This window comes from Alligator mississippiensis, chromosome 3 (genome assembly GCF_030867095.1).
Source record: "Alligator mississippiensis isolate rAllMis1 chromosome 3, rAllMis1, whole genome shotgun sequence".
NCBI classification, from domain to species: Eukaryota; Metazoa; Chordata; order Crocodylia; family Alligatoridae; genus Alligator; species Alligator mississippiensis.
This window is the reverse complement of record NC_081826.1, coordinates 195,463,799-195,480,108: the sequence shown is the minus strand read 5'-3', so window position 1 is coordinate 195,480,108 and position 16,310 is coordinate 195,463,799. Positions and strand designations below refer to the sequence as shown.

The following is a 16,310-nucleotide window of genomic DNA, read 5'->3' as shown; positions in this document are numbered from 1 at the left end:
TAGTTTTAGTGCTGCATTAGTACAGATCTTCAGCTTCTGTAAATCAGAAGACTACTTTTTACCAACTCTCAGCATTACACTGGCTGCACGTGTATAAATACAAATTGAGTACCTTTAAAAAAATCAAAGTGGTCAATCAGTGCAGATTAACTTGCCCAAATGAAACTGTGTTAAGATATTTATATGTAGCAGCCTAATCTGTATACACTCAAAAGTAGGTAAGTTAATATCATAATGAGAAGTTCATTTGTCTTATGATTTGCATCCTTAACCTCCCATAATTGTAAGGTATCTCTTACAGTTAGTTTGCTCTCTCAACCAGATGAAAGGAAATACTTGCAGTTGCCTAGTGGTTGTGTTCAACCCCATAAACTTAGCAACACTGCATAATAGTGAGCTGCAAATTAGCTAGTTAGGCAGCTTTAATGACTAAGTACAGACAGTCAAAAAGGCTAAAGTGTTTCAATCTTCGCAGGTTAGTGTAAACTGCGCTGATTGAACTGATTAAGCAATTGAACAGACGTTCACTTTTGATTCTGGAAATGCAGCCACATGCCTGCAGTGGCCCAGGCCAAAAGCCAGGGGTGCTAGAGCACACCTCTCTGCTTGGCTGGAGCAGATAGCTTGGGCTAAGGCTAGCCCACTCACCCTGTGAGGGGGTGGGGTTTGCAAGGAGGTGCAAAGCATCTTGGGATGCTGGGAAACTGTGAGTTAACTTAAATCTAGGGGGATCTAGGACAAATTCATTAATCCAATTTAACCTAGCTAAATCTGATACTACATCCATCCAGGTTTATTTTAAGCCAGTTTCAGCCATTTTGAAAGCAGTTTATGTGCACTGAACTCCTGTTGTACCACAGATTTGAACGAGTTTGTGATCACTTGTACTGGTTTATGTGTAATTTCTGTCCCTTACCATAGTGCACAAATTACCTTCAGCATTGTGGCTTTATCTTCATGAAGTCAGAGAACCCATTCTCATACTGAAGGTTACAAGAATTTTTTTTTTTCAGAATTGCATGGTAACCTCCTTGGAGAGTTCACTGTATCTGAGCCTGAATGGTGGACATGTTTGATTGCACTCAGTGAAAGCCATTTTGATACAAAAAATGATTCTCATTCCTTTGTGCTTTGTATTTGTGGTGCTTTGGAGAACTGATTAATGAACTTTAAAAAAAAATCTGTGGCACAAAGAATTGTTTGGAAAGTTTAGTAACAGAAAATTCAGCTGACACTCAAACTCATAAATAAACAGGAGCTGCAGGGATTCAAGTCCGTGTGTTGCTAAACTAGTTTAGATAAATCAATAAAACTACTGTATGTAGATAGGTCTATGGAGGAGGAAATATCTTAGATACTTGAATGCTCCATGGATGTATATAAAGAATGTTGTAACTCATGAGAATCCCATTTAGGACTTGTTAAAAGCCTACTGATAGGACATAGCAATAAAACACTTGATGACACTTCCTTTGCTTTGGCAACAGAGGTCTTGCTGCTGTCTGTGTATTTTATTTATGGAGGTAACCACTGTCTTGGAGATCTAATTCCACCCAGTATTATTACCTGGATATTGAGTGGAACCCCCCGCCCTGAGTTCAGTTAAGCTTGTGGCAGTCGAAAAAAATCATGCAATTCATTTATGATTTGGATTAAATGGATTTTCTTGCTTTATATTCTTTAGATTGTGAAGAATTTCACGTCTCTTCATCTCTCTTATGTGGAAGTAAAACAAATGGGCCAGCAAGTGATTGGAAGGTATCCTGTCCACTTTCACCTCTGTGGGGATGTAGATGAAAAAGGAGGTTATACCTTCAAGACTTATTTAGAAGGCCTCTCCATTCATCACTGCTTTTCCAGATGTGTGACTGTTCATGCAACTAATGGCTTATGGGTAGGTACTTCAGTAACAATCTCTGTTTCAGGGGGAGGGGGAATCATTAGAACAGATCGTCAGTGCAGAAACACTTATTCCATTTTTTCAGAGTTTTAAATGTTTAAAGTCAATGCACAAGTGTAAGCAGTGACAAGTCCTATTGTTCTGTTGAGCTTTTCAATTGTTGCAGTTAGGCAACCTTTATAATAATCATAGGGCATTTCTGGGAACAAATAAAACCTGACTTTTGACTTGCTTTTACTGTGGATGCTGAAAATTCATTCTGCAGCTGCGCCAAGATAAAACTAAATGGCTCTTGTCAAATAAATTTCAGTAAATACTATTGCTAATGACATAATGAACTTGTATTTCTGCAGATAAAGGACACCATTGGCTATGATACACTAGGCCACTGTTTCTTTCTGGAGGATGGTATTGAACAGAGAAATATTCTGTTCCACAACCTTGGACTAGTAACCAAACCAGGCACACTTCTTCCCACGGACAGGAATAGCAGTATGTGCACTGCCATTAGGGACAAAGTGTATGGAAATTATGTCCCAGTGCCAGCCACAGACTGCATGTGAGTAGTTGGGGGGGGGGGGGGGGGCGGGGCGGGGGGGATTCCTGCAGTGCTTAAACTTTTTAAAAAATTTCTTGGTGATCCACAGTTATGAATAGGCTAATGAGGATGGGAGCATGTGTAAGAAATAACATAATACTTTGGCATTAATTGATTCAGCAGACCTCAGGCTTTCCTTTTATTATTGTTCAAGGGCACACTAACTATATGAAACTGTCATTTCAGCCCTAATAAATAGTATCTATCACATTTCTTTAGCAAAAATCAAAAAGAGCATTTCAGTTATTACAAAAACATTTTCACTACATTAAATGTTTTAACTTACAAAGAAAACATGAGATTTTTTTTAAAATAAGAAACCATGAAGAAAGCTTTGTTTCCCTGAAAAGAAAAATTAGCCTGATTTGCTTTTCTGTGTCTACTTACTAACGTTTCATATATGAAAGCTAAGAGCTTAGAGATTAGAGACTTGATATTTATAGCTTCTGAACTATGTATTATTTCTGTATGATATTCAGGGCTGTTTCAACCTTCTGGATTGCTCATCCCAACAATCACCTTATAAATAATGCAGCAGCCGGCTCACAGGTGAGACAGATGAACATAGTTTGACGCACAGTGTTCTTATTCAGATAAGCAAAGTATACCCTAGAAAAAATGTATGCATTTAAGTATTTTTTCTTTTTTCCTTTTTAATGTAGATGTCTCTCTTTCCTTTTTGTATTTAGCAACACTGTGGCGTACATGCAATATCTCTTCATTAAATGTGCCTTTAAAAATTACTGACCATCTTTGTTTTAAAGAGAACAAAAGAGAATTCTTTATTTTTTATAAATTATTAGTGTCTATATTGGTGACGCTGTATAGTAAGTCAGTAAGTTCATCCATCATAGCATTAAGGCTTCACTGTTTTCTGTAGCTTGTATTTGTTAACATACTGTGTGTGGCTAGTGTTCTAAATTTAATTTGGTCATTTAATTCAGTCAAATAAAAAAAAAAAAGTCTTATTGTACTTAGCATTGTATGGCTAAGATGTTTTACTGGCTTAGCTCTGTGGTTAGTCTTTTCTCAGCATTTGAGAAGTAAAATGCCCTGACACATCCTGGAACGCAGAGTTGCCTTTGTTATTGAGTACAGAAAATAGGGAATAAGCAGATTCAGCTTAGACTCATCTTACCAAAAAGCAGCTTCCTTTTAAATTATCTGAAACTATTCATGAGCAAGCTTGGTACGTGTCAGATAGCAGAGTTCAGTTCTACTTTTCCGTTTCTGGTGTGGGCATTGGATAAGAAGCTGAAACATGCCATGAGGTTGCATTTTTAAATAGACTGTTGTGGGGAGAATAGAGTCAAAGTTGGGAAAGGGAAAAGCTTCAGTAATCAAAGTGAATGCCTTCTCACATGTTATAGCACAAAGAAAACATGGATTAATGCACAAGTAATTTTAAATATCAGGCAATCTATAATGTAACAAAAGAAACCTTTTTGGTTTTTGTTTTCTATTCCGTGTGCTTTTTGGGGGTGGGAGGTAGAACTTTACGCAAAAGGATTGGGGCTTTGGAAGGATCTGCACGAATTTAGCGAATCCAAAGCACTTATTCTTTTTTTCCACTGTGCACCTTCCCATGTATTGACCTTTTGCATAGTTCCTCTACCTGTTTTCAGTGCAGAAGCTTGAGTTACAGGAAACAGCTGCAGAAGTCTGGTGCCCACCATTTGCATGGTTTGCATTTGCAGTAAATTCTACTGAATGTCACTTCCTTGAATTATTGCAAATGCGTGTATGAATGGAGTCAGGGCTTGTATGCCATAGAGAGTTTGGCTACTTCTAACTAAATCTGTATAATTAAAATGAAAAATGATTCCCTTAATTTGGATGTGATGTCATACAATTGCTGTTATGGTGACCCCTTATTTCAGGATCAGTAAGCACAATTAGCTATATTGGTGTAACTATGCCCCACTTTGTGGCTTTTTCTAGTTTAACTAGAACAGTAAAAACCCTCTACTGATATAGCTGTACCAGTAAGATTTTCCTAGTGCACAACAGATCTAACATATTTTTCTTTTGCTATGGTTATGCTTTTGGCCCATTTGTGGCTTTTGAAAATACCCTTTTCCCTCTGCTTATGCTTTCTTTATGTGTACACATGCCTTAGAATTTCCTTTGCTTAGCATGGTTTTTGAGCACCAAATGTTTTTGTTTTAAAAGTACTTTTGCTCAGCAGGAATGTTCAACATAAGCATTTTGGTATAAATAATTCTTAGTTAAACTTCCACATTTACTGATGGAATTGACCAGGCTGAAAAACTTCCAATAGATCCCCTTGATAAGAAAGATGACACCTTTTAGAATTCATGGCATTTCTCAGGCTGTTAGGAAATTGATTTGTTCCTTCAGGGTGAAATTCTTGAATATCACTAACTTCATGTACTGGAGATTTTTTTGAATTCATGAAAGCCATTCTTCTCCTTTTCTCTGGCTAACTGTGGCGTACTGTGCAAAAGTGCTATGGCCTTTATTTAAACCGTAGACATCCCCTGCCTTTTAGCATTCCATATATGAAGGTTTTTCTTTGTAAGAGTACAGATTTCATAGTTGCACAATACTGGCATATTAGAGTTGATATAGAGTTATCAGCTCTGCTGCACTGAAGCTTCCAAACCTCCTATTCAACTGTCCTCTCCATGGTTCTATCGTATATAGAGATACCATGGGAAGGGGCTTTTGTAGACCTCTACTAGCGCACAAAATTCACCTATTCAAAAGCAGCTGCTCGGGGGGAAATTGGGGAGCTATTGAAGATGAGTTGAAATGAATTGTTGCATAGTATTGGCATAGTGCTCTGAACTGGCTAGACTTCATTCTTTTGAAAGCCCTTGTGGCTCTCATGGCCTTATCATTAACTCTTGATTTTCTGTTGTGATATGCAATCTTTAAAGTTGGTCTATAACAACAAGAATGTGAGAGAGAGGGAGAGATTTTTTTTTTTAAATATTTTATGGTAAGCAAAACTGAGTACATAGAAATGTGACATAATGGAAATGCAAAATGTCACTTTCTTTAGCAGCTGACTTCAGATTTGAGATGTTCAAGCTTAGTAAACCATTGTGGTTAAAATACCTTATTTTATTCAGAATAGTTCCATACATGCCACACATGCCTTGCATTCCAAAGCTTGTCTAACTCTATCCCAGCTATACAGTTGGTCCAACAAAAGGTATCACCCTAAGAAATTCTTACCCCTTGCACATTTTTTTCAGAGTAACAGTGCAGTTAGTTTTGTAGTCAATAAGAAGGCCTCCCCACCCCACCCCCATTTTTAGTTCCACTGCAGGCAGCCTTTTTTTCCCTCCCCCCCCTCCCCCGTACCTGAGCTGACCCTCATTTTGAAACTTATTCTGAAAAAATGCGAAGATATTGACTATGTTCTTATATTTTATTTTGTTGATTGAAACTGATACATTTGTTAAAATGCAATTATTTTGTTACTGTATGTAAATATATCTGTGACAATGTAAATGTGTTGGTCTAAGACGTAACATGTTTCAAGTGACATTATTTTTCCCCTTTATTTACAGGATGCTGGAATATGGTATTTGTTCCACAAGAATTCTACAGGAGATTCTCATGGATTATATCTTGAAACCAAAGCAGAGCTAACACCGCTGGGAATCTTCTATAACAACAGAGTTCACTCTAATTTTAAGGTAGTGTAATATCTCATTGATAACAGGGTCTTAAAAAGAACACTTCTTCTAGCATTAAGAACTACAAGGTTAAATGTAAAATCAGAATAACAAAGAAATGCTACTAAAGGCTTGCTCTTCCCATTGTACTTGTACTGTCTAGGTACTATGGCATGCACGAATGTAAAATGCTTCTAAATTTCCCTATAATGCCTGCCCCCAAAGTATTCAATGTTCCAACCCTAATCATAGAAAATTAGGGTTGGAAAGGACCTCAGGAGGCCATCTAGTCCAACCCCCTGCTCAAAGAAGGACCATCCCCAAGTAGATCGTTCCAGCCAGGGCTTTGTCAAGCTGGGCCCTAAAAACCTCCAAGGATGGAGATTCCACCACTTCTGTAGGTAACATGTTCCAGTGCTTCATCACCCTCCTAATGAGAGAGTTTTTCCTAATATCCAACATAAACCTCCCTTACTTCAACTTGAGATTATTGCTCCTTGTTCTGTCATCTGTCACTACTGAGAAGAGTCTAGCTCCATCCTCGTTAGAACCACCCTTCAGGTAATTAAAGGCTGCTATCAGATCAGTTCTCAGTCTTCTCTTCTCCAAACTAAAGAAACCCAGTTCCTTCAGCCTCTCCTCAGAAGTCATGTGCCCCAGCCCCTGAACCATTTTCGTGGCTCTCCACTGGACTCTTTCCAACTTGTGGGGAACCCAAAACTGGACCCATTACTTCAGATGTGGCCTCCGTAGTGCAGAGTAGAGTGAATAATTACTTCCCTCGATCTGCTGGCAACACTCCTCCTAATGCAGGCCAGTATGCTGTTAGCGTTCTTGGCAATAAGGGCACACTGCAGGCTCATATCCACCTTACTGTCCAGTGTAGCCCCCAGGTCCTTTCCTGCAGAGCTGCTGCTTAACCAGTCAGTCCCCAGGGTCTAGCAGTGCATGGGATTCTTCTATCCTAAGTGCAGGACTTCGCACGTATCCTTGCTGAACCTCAGGAGATTCTTTTTGGTCCAGTCCTCCAGTTTGTCTAGGTCACTCTGAATCCTGCCCTATCCTCCACTGTACCTACTATACCCTTCAGGTTGGTGTCATCCGCAGACTTGCTGAGGGTGCAATCCATCCCATCTTCCAGATGGCTAATGAAGATACTGAACAAAACTGGCCCCAGGACTGACCTCTGAAGCATTCCACTTGATACCATCTGCCAGCTAGCCATTGAGCCATTGATTACTACCTGTTGAGCCCAACAGTCCAACCAGCTTTCTATCCTCCTCACAGTCAGTTCATCCAACTCATGCTTCCTCAGCTTGTAGGAATGCTGCAGGAGATGGTACCAAAAGCCTTTCTAAAGTCAAGGCAGACGAAACTCTTGGGCTGGAGGCGATATCTTCTATTAGACCAACTAAATAGTAGCAAAAAAATGTCTTTGCAAGCTTTCAGGTCTAAACACCCTTAGTTGGGGAGAGGAGAATTCAAAAATTGCTAAAGTCAAGGTATATTACGTTTGCTATTTTCCCTACATCCACAGAGCCAGTTATCTCTTAAGAGACGTGCAAAATGCGCCCTATTCTATTCAGATTCAGCATGAATCAGGGACAGTGATTCAGTTTGTTGATTCAGATCACTGTCCCCAATTCAGCCGAATCTGAAGATTCGATGCTGATTCAGAGAATCGGTGCTTCGGCCATAGACACAGCTTTAAATGTTTTTTCTACATACCTTGAGGTACCAGGCATGGCTCATGAACGCTGCGATGCTGGGGGCGGATGGAGTGTGCCACAGGAGCGTGGGGCAGTGAACCCAGAAGTGGACTGGAAGTAATTCCATTTCATTTTCAGGTCCTCTGGGGAGCGCACAGGCCCCCCCCAGCTCGGCAGTCGGCTGCGGGGGGACCCCAGGTGCCCCCCTAGACCCAGGAAGCACCAGTTGTCGAGCCAGGGGGGCACAGGGGGAATCCTCTGCATGCTCCCTGGTGGACCCGGAAGTGGACCGGAAGTGCTTCTGGTCTGCTGCCGAGTGTGCTGGGGAACCCCTGTGCTCCTGTGGGACGCTTCATCTGCCCTGGCATCACAACATTCACGAGCTGCCTGGTACCTTGAGGTATATAGAAAAAAACATTTAAAGTGGTGTCTATGTCTGAATCTCAAAGTCAATTCGGAGGGTTTCGATTCAATTCAGAGAGATTAAAGGGTCCTTTCACTCTATTCAGATTCAGAGATTCGGCCACTGAATCGGTCCAAATCGATTCAGGGACTGAAGCTTCGCACAGCCCTATTATCTCTTCATAGAAGGCAATCAGGTTGATCAGGCATGACTTGCCCTTGGTGAATCCATGCTAATGGTTCCTAATCACCTTCTTCTCCAAGTCCTTAGAAATGGATTCCTTGAGGACCTGCTCTATGATTTTTCTGGGGACTGGGATGAGGCTGACTGGTCTATAGTTCCCTGGATACTCCGCCTTCTCTTTCTTAAAGATGGGCACTATGTTTGCCCTTTTCCAATCATCCGGGACCTCCCCCAATCTCTATGAGTTTTCAAAGATGATGGTCATCAGCTCTGAAATCACATCAACCAACTCCCTCAACACCCTCAGATGCTTTGCATCCAGCACCATGAAGTTGTACACGTCCAGCTTTTCTAAATAGTTCCTAACCTGTTCTTTCATCCATCTTGGGAATTCCTGGCCTGGCACTCCTCCTCTGTTGCTAGTGCTCCATATCTGTTCTCCAGGCAAACCACTACACATGGGGATGACAGTGACTTCTTGCTGCCAAAAGATACAAGCTTCTAGCTTCTTCCTTCTTGGGAGTCTGTGCACTCTTTGTTTTCTAGCACCACCTCTGGTAGTCCTTCCTCCACAGTCTTAGAGGTTTCTTCCAGCATGGAATCGATCTTCATAGTGAAGGATGCTACAGAGCCTTGATACCTCCTCTTATAGCTCTCTTGCCTTCTCCCTGAGGGACACCACCAGAAGACACTACTCACATTTCAGGCACTCCCCCACCTGGCTAACACTGGAAGGAATCTGCAAGCCTCAGTCTGCGCAGCACCAAACTAGGACCTGGGTAGAAGCCTCAGTGGTGTGTGGTCCTGCCTGGACAGAAGCCTCATAGGTGGAAGCAGAGAAAGAGCTGAAAGTTACTGTGGCTCTGAGATTGGGACGTTCTCCAGCCATGTCTCTGGGTCTTCTAATCTGCTGCCTCATACTTCATGCCTCTCTTTCCAAGCAGACCTTCCTTAGCAAACTTCTCTGTAGCTGGCCTGTTTGCTTTTTCCTTGATCTGAAGGGTTCCCTTTTCCCTGCAACTTCTGTCCCTTCAGCAAGCTTACAGTGAAGGAATGTGAGAGAGTTTTGAAGCGAACTCCCCCTCTCTCTGGTCTTTAGTTAAACAAGGGGCTTGTTTGGCAATGAGATGTTGTTTTAGGGTCATTTATGTACAGTAAAATTGAATTATTTCTTTATAGTGATTCAATATTTGATTTGAAAAGACAGTACATCAGTCAGTCTCCATCAACACAGTTCTTTTATTCTAGTTTGTACTGATACAGGAATTCTGATGCACTGAAAGCCCTTCCAATATATTTTGTCAAAGAAAGCTTGCAAATTTTAAGCAGGCTATCCTGTTTTCTGCAATCAGTGCTTATAAAATCACTGCTGGGTGTTTTTGTCCATTTTAGCCTAAAGATGACCTAGAAAGAGTTCTCTGAGTCTTGAAATAGATGTCACCAAATGAACCAGATCAGCTGTCCTGGGATGCATCCCAGCACAGCTGACTCTCTCTATTGGGTGAAACTCACTTTGCCTGTTGTCCCACCCATTGATCTTTCAGGACAATGGGCAAAATGTTCCCACTTCCAGAGACATGCCATGGAGATTGCCAAGGGCCTGTCTCTGGAAGTGGGGAAAGCAGGGCAAGCGCTTCTGGGGCTCGGGGGGCCCCAATCCTGTGCAGGAGTTCCCAGGGTGTGCAGTTACTGAGTGTATCCTAGGCCCTGGGAGTGCCTGCCTGGAGCAGCAAAAGAGTAGGGGCAGCTCTGGGTGCCCATGTTCTCCTACCATAAAGTAAATAGATATCTGCCACAATAAAGTAAGACAGTTTATCACTGCCTTTTGTCACAGCTATATTGTGATGTGACATAAGGTATAGATGTCTATTTTCTGTTGCTTTGTGCTGCCAGAAATTATTTTTTACAGTGGTACAAAGATGACCAAAAGCAATGTGTGTTTCCACCCTGACGGTCAAGTCTGCACCCTAAATTCGACATGTTTTGATCTGGGTTATAAACGAGGCTTTGAGTTTTAATTGTTTGAGTTTCACTTTACTTTGTCATAGTAAATGTTACTGTTCAAAATATCTCTAGTACTATCACAGCATAGAAGCATAACTCTTATGGGGCATGTGTTAGAGAGTTCTATTTGGGGATTAAGGGCTATTTATGGAATAATTTGTATCGAATTCAGAATCTAAGTTAAGTTGTAATAGAGATGCTCGAGCCCAAGGAAATAGTTCCTTTTTAAAGATTTTAAACTTGGTTGAAAGGATATCCAAGTGTTTGAGCTTTTTTGTATATAATTAAAGAATGAATTACATTGGAAAATAGAGTATAGCAAAAAATTAATATTAATATCTTTAATGGTAAGAGTCACCAAAAGTATCCATGTAATAATATTCACATTGGATTGTGGCAATGACATTTTCAGCTCCCGTATATTAATTTGTTAGGAAGATATACATTTCATAATGCCTTATTAGATTTTCCAGTTGTTAAGCTTGTTGCACATTTAGCCAATGGTCACCTTTACTACCAAAGTTAATTGAGACTAGAGCATTAAAAAAATGACAGTAGCATCCATCATTCTCTCCATCATTGGTACACACGAGAATATTTTCAGTTAGCAGAATTTTTTTTAATAAAGGAAATGCATCCAAAATCTCAATAAATGCTTGTCAGGACATTCGACTGAAATGATTTCTAAACTATATTATTTTCATGAATTTTTTTAGGCCTAGGAAAGCCACAAAGACTATTAAAACTGATTTTTCTCAGTCTGTTACTCTTCTGCCTTAAAAACATATATTAACTCATAACAATTTTAGAATTTCATTTCAGGTTTATTTTGACAAGTAATTAGTTGAAGGGATTGGGGCTCTATACTGTAATCACTTTTCTCTTTTTGCTCATTTCAGGGTGGATTAATGATTGATAAAGGTATCAAAATCACCAATGCCAGTGCTGAGGATCCAAGGGAATACCTTTGTTTGGATAACAGTGCAAGGTAGAAAAAATCCTTTCCCAAATGTATGCTAAAATCTCTAAATTCTGAGAATGTTCAGAGCTTAATAATATTAAGAAAAGGGCCTAATTGTAATTTTCTTTTATTTATAGTGATTGCAACCTGTAGAATATAGAACATAATGGTTCTTCATACTTGTCCATGCGTGTGTTCTGGGATCAGTGCAGCATGCTGTGTGTTCCAGCAGTTTTCTGTCCTTCATAGACTTATAGAGAAATAGAGTCAGTTGGGACCCCCAGAGGTCATCTAGTCCAACCCCCTACCTGAGACACGGTCATCCTTATTCAAACCATCCTATACAAATCCATTGTCTAATCTCTTAGCAAAATTACATAGTCAATTCTGACACAATGCAAGACATAAAACCCTAACCTGTCATAGGTAAAGTGGGGCCACCACAGCAAACATTGCCCTGCTGCAGGAAAAAAGGTTAACATTACAGACTCAGGAGCTCCCAGGAAGAGGACCACATCCACATGACAGAGGAAGGCAAAATCTTCCACAGTATATAGCAATCTGCCCATGGGTGAAATTCCTTCCTGATACCAAATAGGGTGATCAATCTGACCCTGAGTGGAGGACCAAGACCCTCAAGCCAGCTAGCTCTAAGTCTCAGTGGGAGCGCTGGTTACTCTCTAGTCAAAATCCCCAGCGTTGGCTGCAGCCAACACCCAATGCCTCTGAGGAAGGCTTAAGAAAACCCTGACACATGTAGCACCAGGCAAGGCAGGAGGAATTCCCTCCTGAGCCCCTGTAGGAACCAGCAAAGCTCAGAAACATGGGAGATACCCACAGTAAAATGTAGGCATAGCTATACCTATATCATTCCCAACCAGTGGCTATCCAGCCTCTTCTTGAACACCTCCAGTGATAAGGAGTCCACAGCTTTCCTAGGCAGTCTGTTCCAGTACCTCACTGTTCTAACGGTGAAGAAGTTTTTCCTGATACCCAATATAAATCTCTTTTGCTGCAACTTCAAGCCATTGTTCCATGTCCTCTCTGCAGCAAGAGGGAAAGTATTCTCTCTCTCTTCTTTATGGCAGGCCTTTGAAGACAGCTACCATGTCCTGTCTTAAGCACCTTTTCTGCCAGCTGAACATGCCCAGCTCCCTTTGCCCTTTATCATTCTTGTTACCCACCTCTAGACTCTCTCCAGTTTCTTTATGTCCTTCTTACAATATGGAGCCTGGAACTGCACACGCTTCTCCAGATGAAGCCTAACCAGTGCCAAGTAGAGAGGTACTATTACCTTCTTTGTCTTGGATCTAATGTTTCTGTTGATGCATCCCAAAATCATATTTGCCTTTTATGTGCCGCTGCATCATGGTGCAGACTCATTGAGTCTGTAATCTATCAAGACTCCAAGATCCTTCATACTAGTGCTGCCATCCAACCAGGTATTACCCACTTTGTATCTGTATTTTTTATTACTCTTCCTGAAGTGTAGCACCTTGCATTTGTCAGCATTGAACTTAATCCTGTTAGCGTCAGCCCAGCTCTCCAGTCTGTCAGGATCCTTCTGAATTGCACTCCCATCCCCCAGCATGTTCACAATCCTTCCCTTTCTGTACATTTGTCTTGTACTGGCTTTCTCACCCAGAAGCAATAACTTTTTCATCATAATTTACCATCACTGCAACAATATTTTTTAGTTCAATTACATTTTGAAAGTATCTTTTGATTTGCTAGACTTTCCAGTTCATCGGTCAGTGCTCTGTACCTAGCAGGAAAGACTTTAAAAGGCACATAGTGCTAGGAAATGTTCAACTGAAATCACAGTTTCATGAAAGCTGACCCTTTGAGTTGCCTTTTGAGCCTTTGAAACTCTTGTCTTAGACTTCTGATAGGGTGTGTGTGCATGAGTGCGTGCACACCCACACACAGTTTAGCAGCATAACTTAAGGACAAGGAAAATTCTGAGGTGTGTTTTTGGGAAGGAGGTGTTGGTATTTGCTGAAGTAGGTTGCCACTTGAAAGAGAAAAGTGGATGGAACTAGGATGATAATGCACAATCACTTATTTTGAAGGGCAGGATAGTTGCCCCATAAAAACAAAGTCAGTTGGATATCAGATGGTAGAAGAACATTTTAGTGCTTACAACCACCAGTATTGCCTCTCTTTGACAACTGTCTTCTTACTACTGTTGATCATGTATCCATTGCAACATGCTGCGTCCCAGAAGTTGTTGGTTCCCAACTATTTTCTCTTTCATGGTTCCTTTTTGTGAAATAAAGACTAGTAAGTCATAATTGTCTTATTCTCACAGTGGCGATTTTTCATATTACTGTATGTATGCATTTAATTGACCTTTGTTTAGGATGGAAATAGTTAAATGTTAGATATGGGTGTGGATAGAGAGGGCAAAATTTTGAAGAATATGCTTTATAGGAACGTGCAATTTGCTCAGAGGAAGACAAAAGTATGGAAAGAAAGGGCACCTATACACGTGCAGCAAGGCTGCTCCAACACACTATAATTATATGTTGCAGCAGACTCAGTTGAGTCTGTTGGAGTGTGGTAATTACTGTGCTCCAGCAGACTCCAGTGTCATGTGTATTAATGTCCCTGCAATAAAAAATGGTTAGTTAAAGCACCCCTGTCACCATTTCTCAGCATGGGGACACTAATACACATGATGCTCTGGGTGCTTTAATTAGAGCGGCTCTCGGAGCTGCTCTAATTAAAGCACCCACCTCCACCCCATGGCTGCCTCCCTCACTCCCAGAGCACTTGTAGAAACAGCCCAAGTGCCTGAAATAGAGCATGGCCACACCAGAACTTCTCTGAGATTTTTTTTTTTTTTTTTTTTAACTGTGTAAGAAAGATTTGGTAGTAAGACAAAGTCCTAGTGGATTTAAAACATAATATCTTTAGAATAACTTCCTTAAAAGAGTTTGAAGGATCTTAAATATTATCAGTAGCTGGAGACAGGAGTCAGGATGCATGCTGTGGGAGCAAGAGAACTTGGAAGGGTACTAGGAGAAGGATGATATCTTACTTTCTAGTAAGATATGTGTGTAGTGGTTTCAGGATCAGTAATAGCAAGGGGATAGTTATTGAAGATTAGATAAGGATCACAACGCTTCAGGTGACATAGATGCAGCTGAGGAAAAGCATACAGATAGATCGTGTTCTTCCTGTTTAATATACGGTATGCTAGGAACTATCGCATGTTGGTACAAAAAACCTAATAATCATCAGCTATCAAGTAAAAGTGTCTTATAGAGCTTTGAGGAAATGGCATTTAAAATCATACATCTATCATCATATAGACAGAAACTTGAAATAATAATTACTTGTTTGATTTATTTATTAATTTAAAATATTGTTATTGTTGCTTTTGGAATCCATTACATTTCTTTGATCAACAAGACCAGACCTGTATTACACAGTTTATAACTTGTGTAGGACTGTGCAAACTCTTGCTGAAAGAACTTAACATATTGTATAAATATTTGATAATTTTAAATACTGTTAGTAGAACAAGAACTTGAGATTTTTTATTGCGTCACTCAGTGGGAAGTCTTTCTAACTTAAAATTATTTTGTAATATACTATAATAATTTTCCCGGGTAGGGTGGGAGGAAAATATTTACAAAGCTTTTTAGGTAATCTTCATACAGTTCTGTTGTCTGGTTGTCTGATCTGATGCTTATTAGCCATAGTTTGTGTATCTGACTGGCAAATTGTCCATAGCTCTTGAAATGTACCGTAAGCTTTCATGAAATCATCTGGCTGCTTCCACCAGTCTGACCAGCAGTTTCTTCCGTCTTCCTTGTTTCTCTAATCTTCTGGGTAAGAGTTTATCTATTGCTCCCATGGATCAAAAAAGTTTGCAGCCACCATACCACAAGAGACTGGCTTGGTTGCAAACTGTGGAGCACAGATTTGAGTCAAGGAGAAACACTTCAGTTCTGCTCAGATAAAGAATACTCTGTAAAACCAATCTTGCTTGAGAGATCCAAGATGGAGCAGTTATTAGCCAGTCCTCTAGCTGTCTGTTTGCAGTAGCAAAAATGGCCTTGCATGCCCTACCAAGGACAACTGTCATCTTTTCTCTCCCTCCAAACCCTGAATTAATGCTGCAAGGATTAAAGGAGGGAATAAAAGACATGAAGGAAGATGTGTGAAGAATAGTGATGGGGTGTAAAATTAGGTGTGTGAGGGATGTAAAATTATCAAATATTTGTGTGCTATTTCCTTATGGCAGATGTCTGTGCTCCCCTGTCTTTGTGCTTCCCAAGAAGATGGTGATCAGATTCCTAGACAAGCTGTGGTATGAGAATGAAGAACTGTAGATGCACTTGGTGAAGTTGCAATTCTGGTTTCCATCATCTTTTGGCTTGACTCTGCTCTCCTTTTCTGTTGGACACAGCAGAATGCTGTTTTTGCCTCTGAAGAGTACAAGTGTTTATGTCTCGATATATACTACAGCACTGTATGTGTGTTCCCATACATGGAGCCAATTGAGATATTTTCATTTCAAGCCTTGTTTTTCCTCTTCCCAAGGTTTCGACCTCATCAAAATGCAGACCCTGAGAAGCCGCGAGTTGCTGCTCTGATTGACAGACTAATCGCTTTTAAAAACAATGATCATGGGGCTTGGGTCAGAGGAGGGGATATCCTCATTCAGAACTCTGGGTAGGTGTCCAAAAGATAATTCTGCCTCCTGTAAGACATTCTCCTGGACAAGGGTGTAAAAGCCTGGAGAATTAAGTAAAAATATGCATTGTGAAATCCATAAAAATGTATTAAGATGGGGTCATGAGAGAATATCAGTGCTAAACTATGGGGACTTTAACTGTCTCATTCCACTAAGTAGAATCAAATGAAGCTCTCAGGATTGCATAGAAAGAC

The 16,310-nt window shown here is 40.5% G+C and overlaps 1 protein-coding gene across 3 annotated transcripts in view; it reads left to right on the top strand.

Moving 5' to 3' along the window:
- Positions 1-16,310, top strand: part of CEMIP2 (cell migration inducing hyaluronidase 2) — a 96,638-nt gene that overhangs the window by 63,349 nt on the left and 16,979 nt on the right. For all 3 annotated transcript variants that reach the window (XM_014608762.3, XM_019478139.1, XM_014608761.3), the window contains exons 8-13: positions 1,685-1,894; positions 2,254-2,459; positions 2,978-3,047; positions 6,041-6,169; positions 11,347-11,435; positions 15,963-16,094. In XM_014608762.3, the coding sequence (XP_014464248.1) occupies positions 1,685-1,894; positions 2,254-2,459; positions 2,978-3,047; positions 6,041-6,169; positions 11,347-11,435; positions 15,963-16,094 (836 nt within the window). The remainder of the gene's footprint in view (positions 1-1,684; positions 1,895-2,253; positions 2,460-2,977; positions 3,048-6,040; positions 6,170-11,346; positions 11,436-15,962; positions 16,095-16,310) is intronic.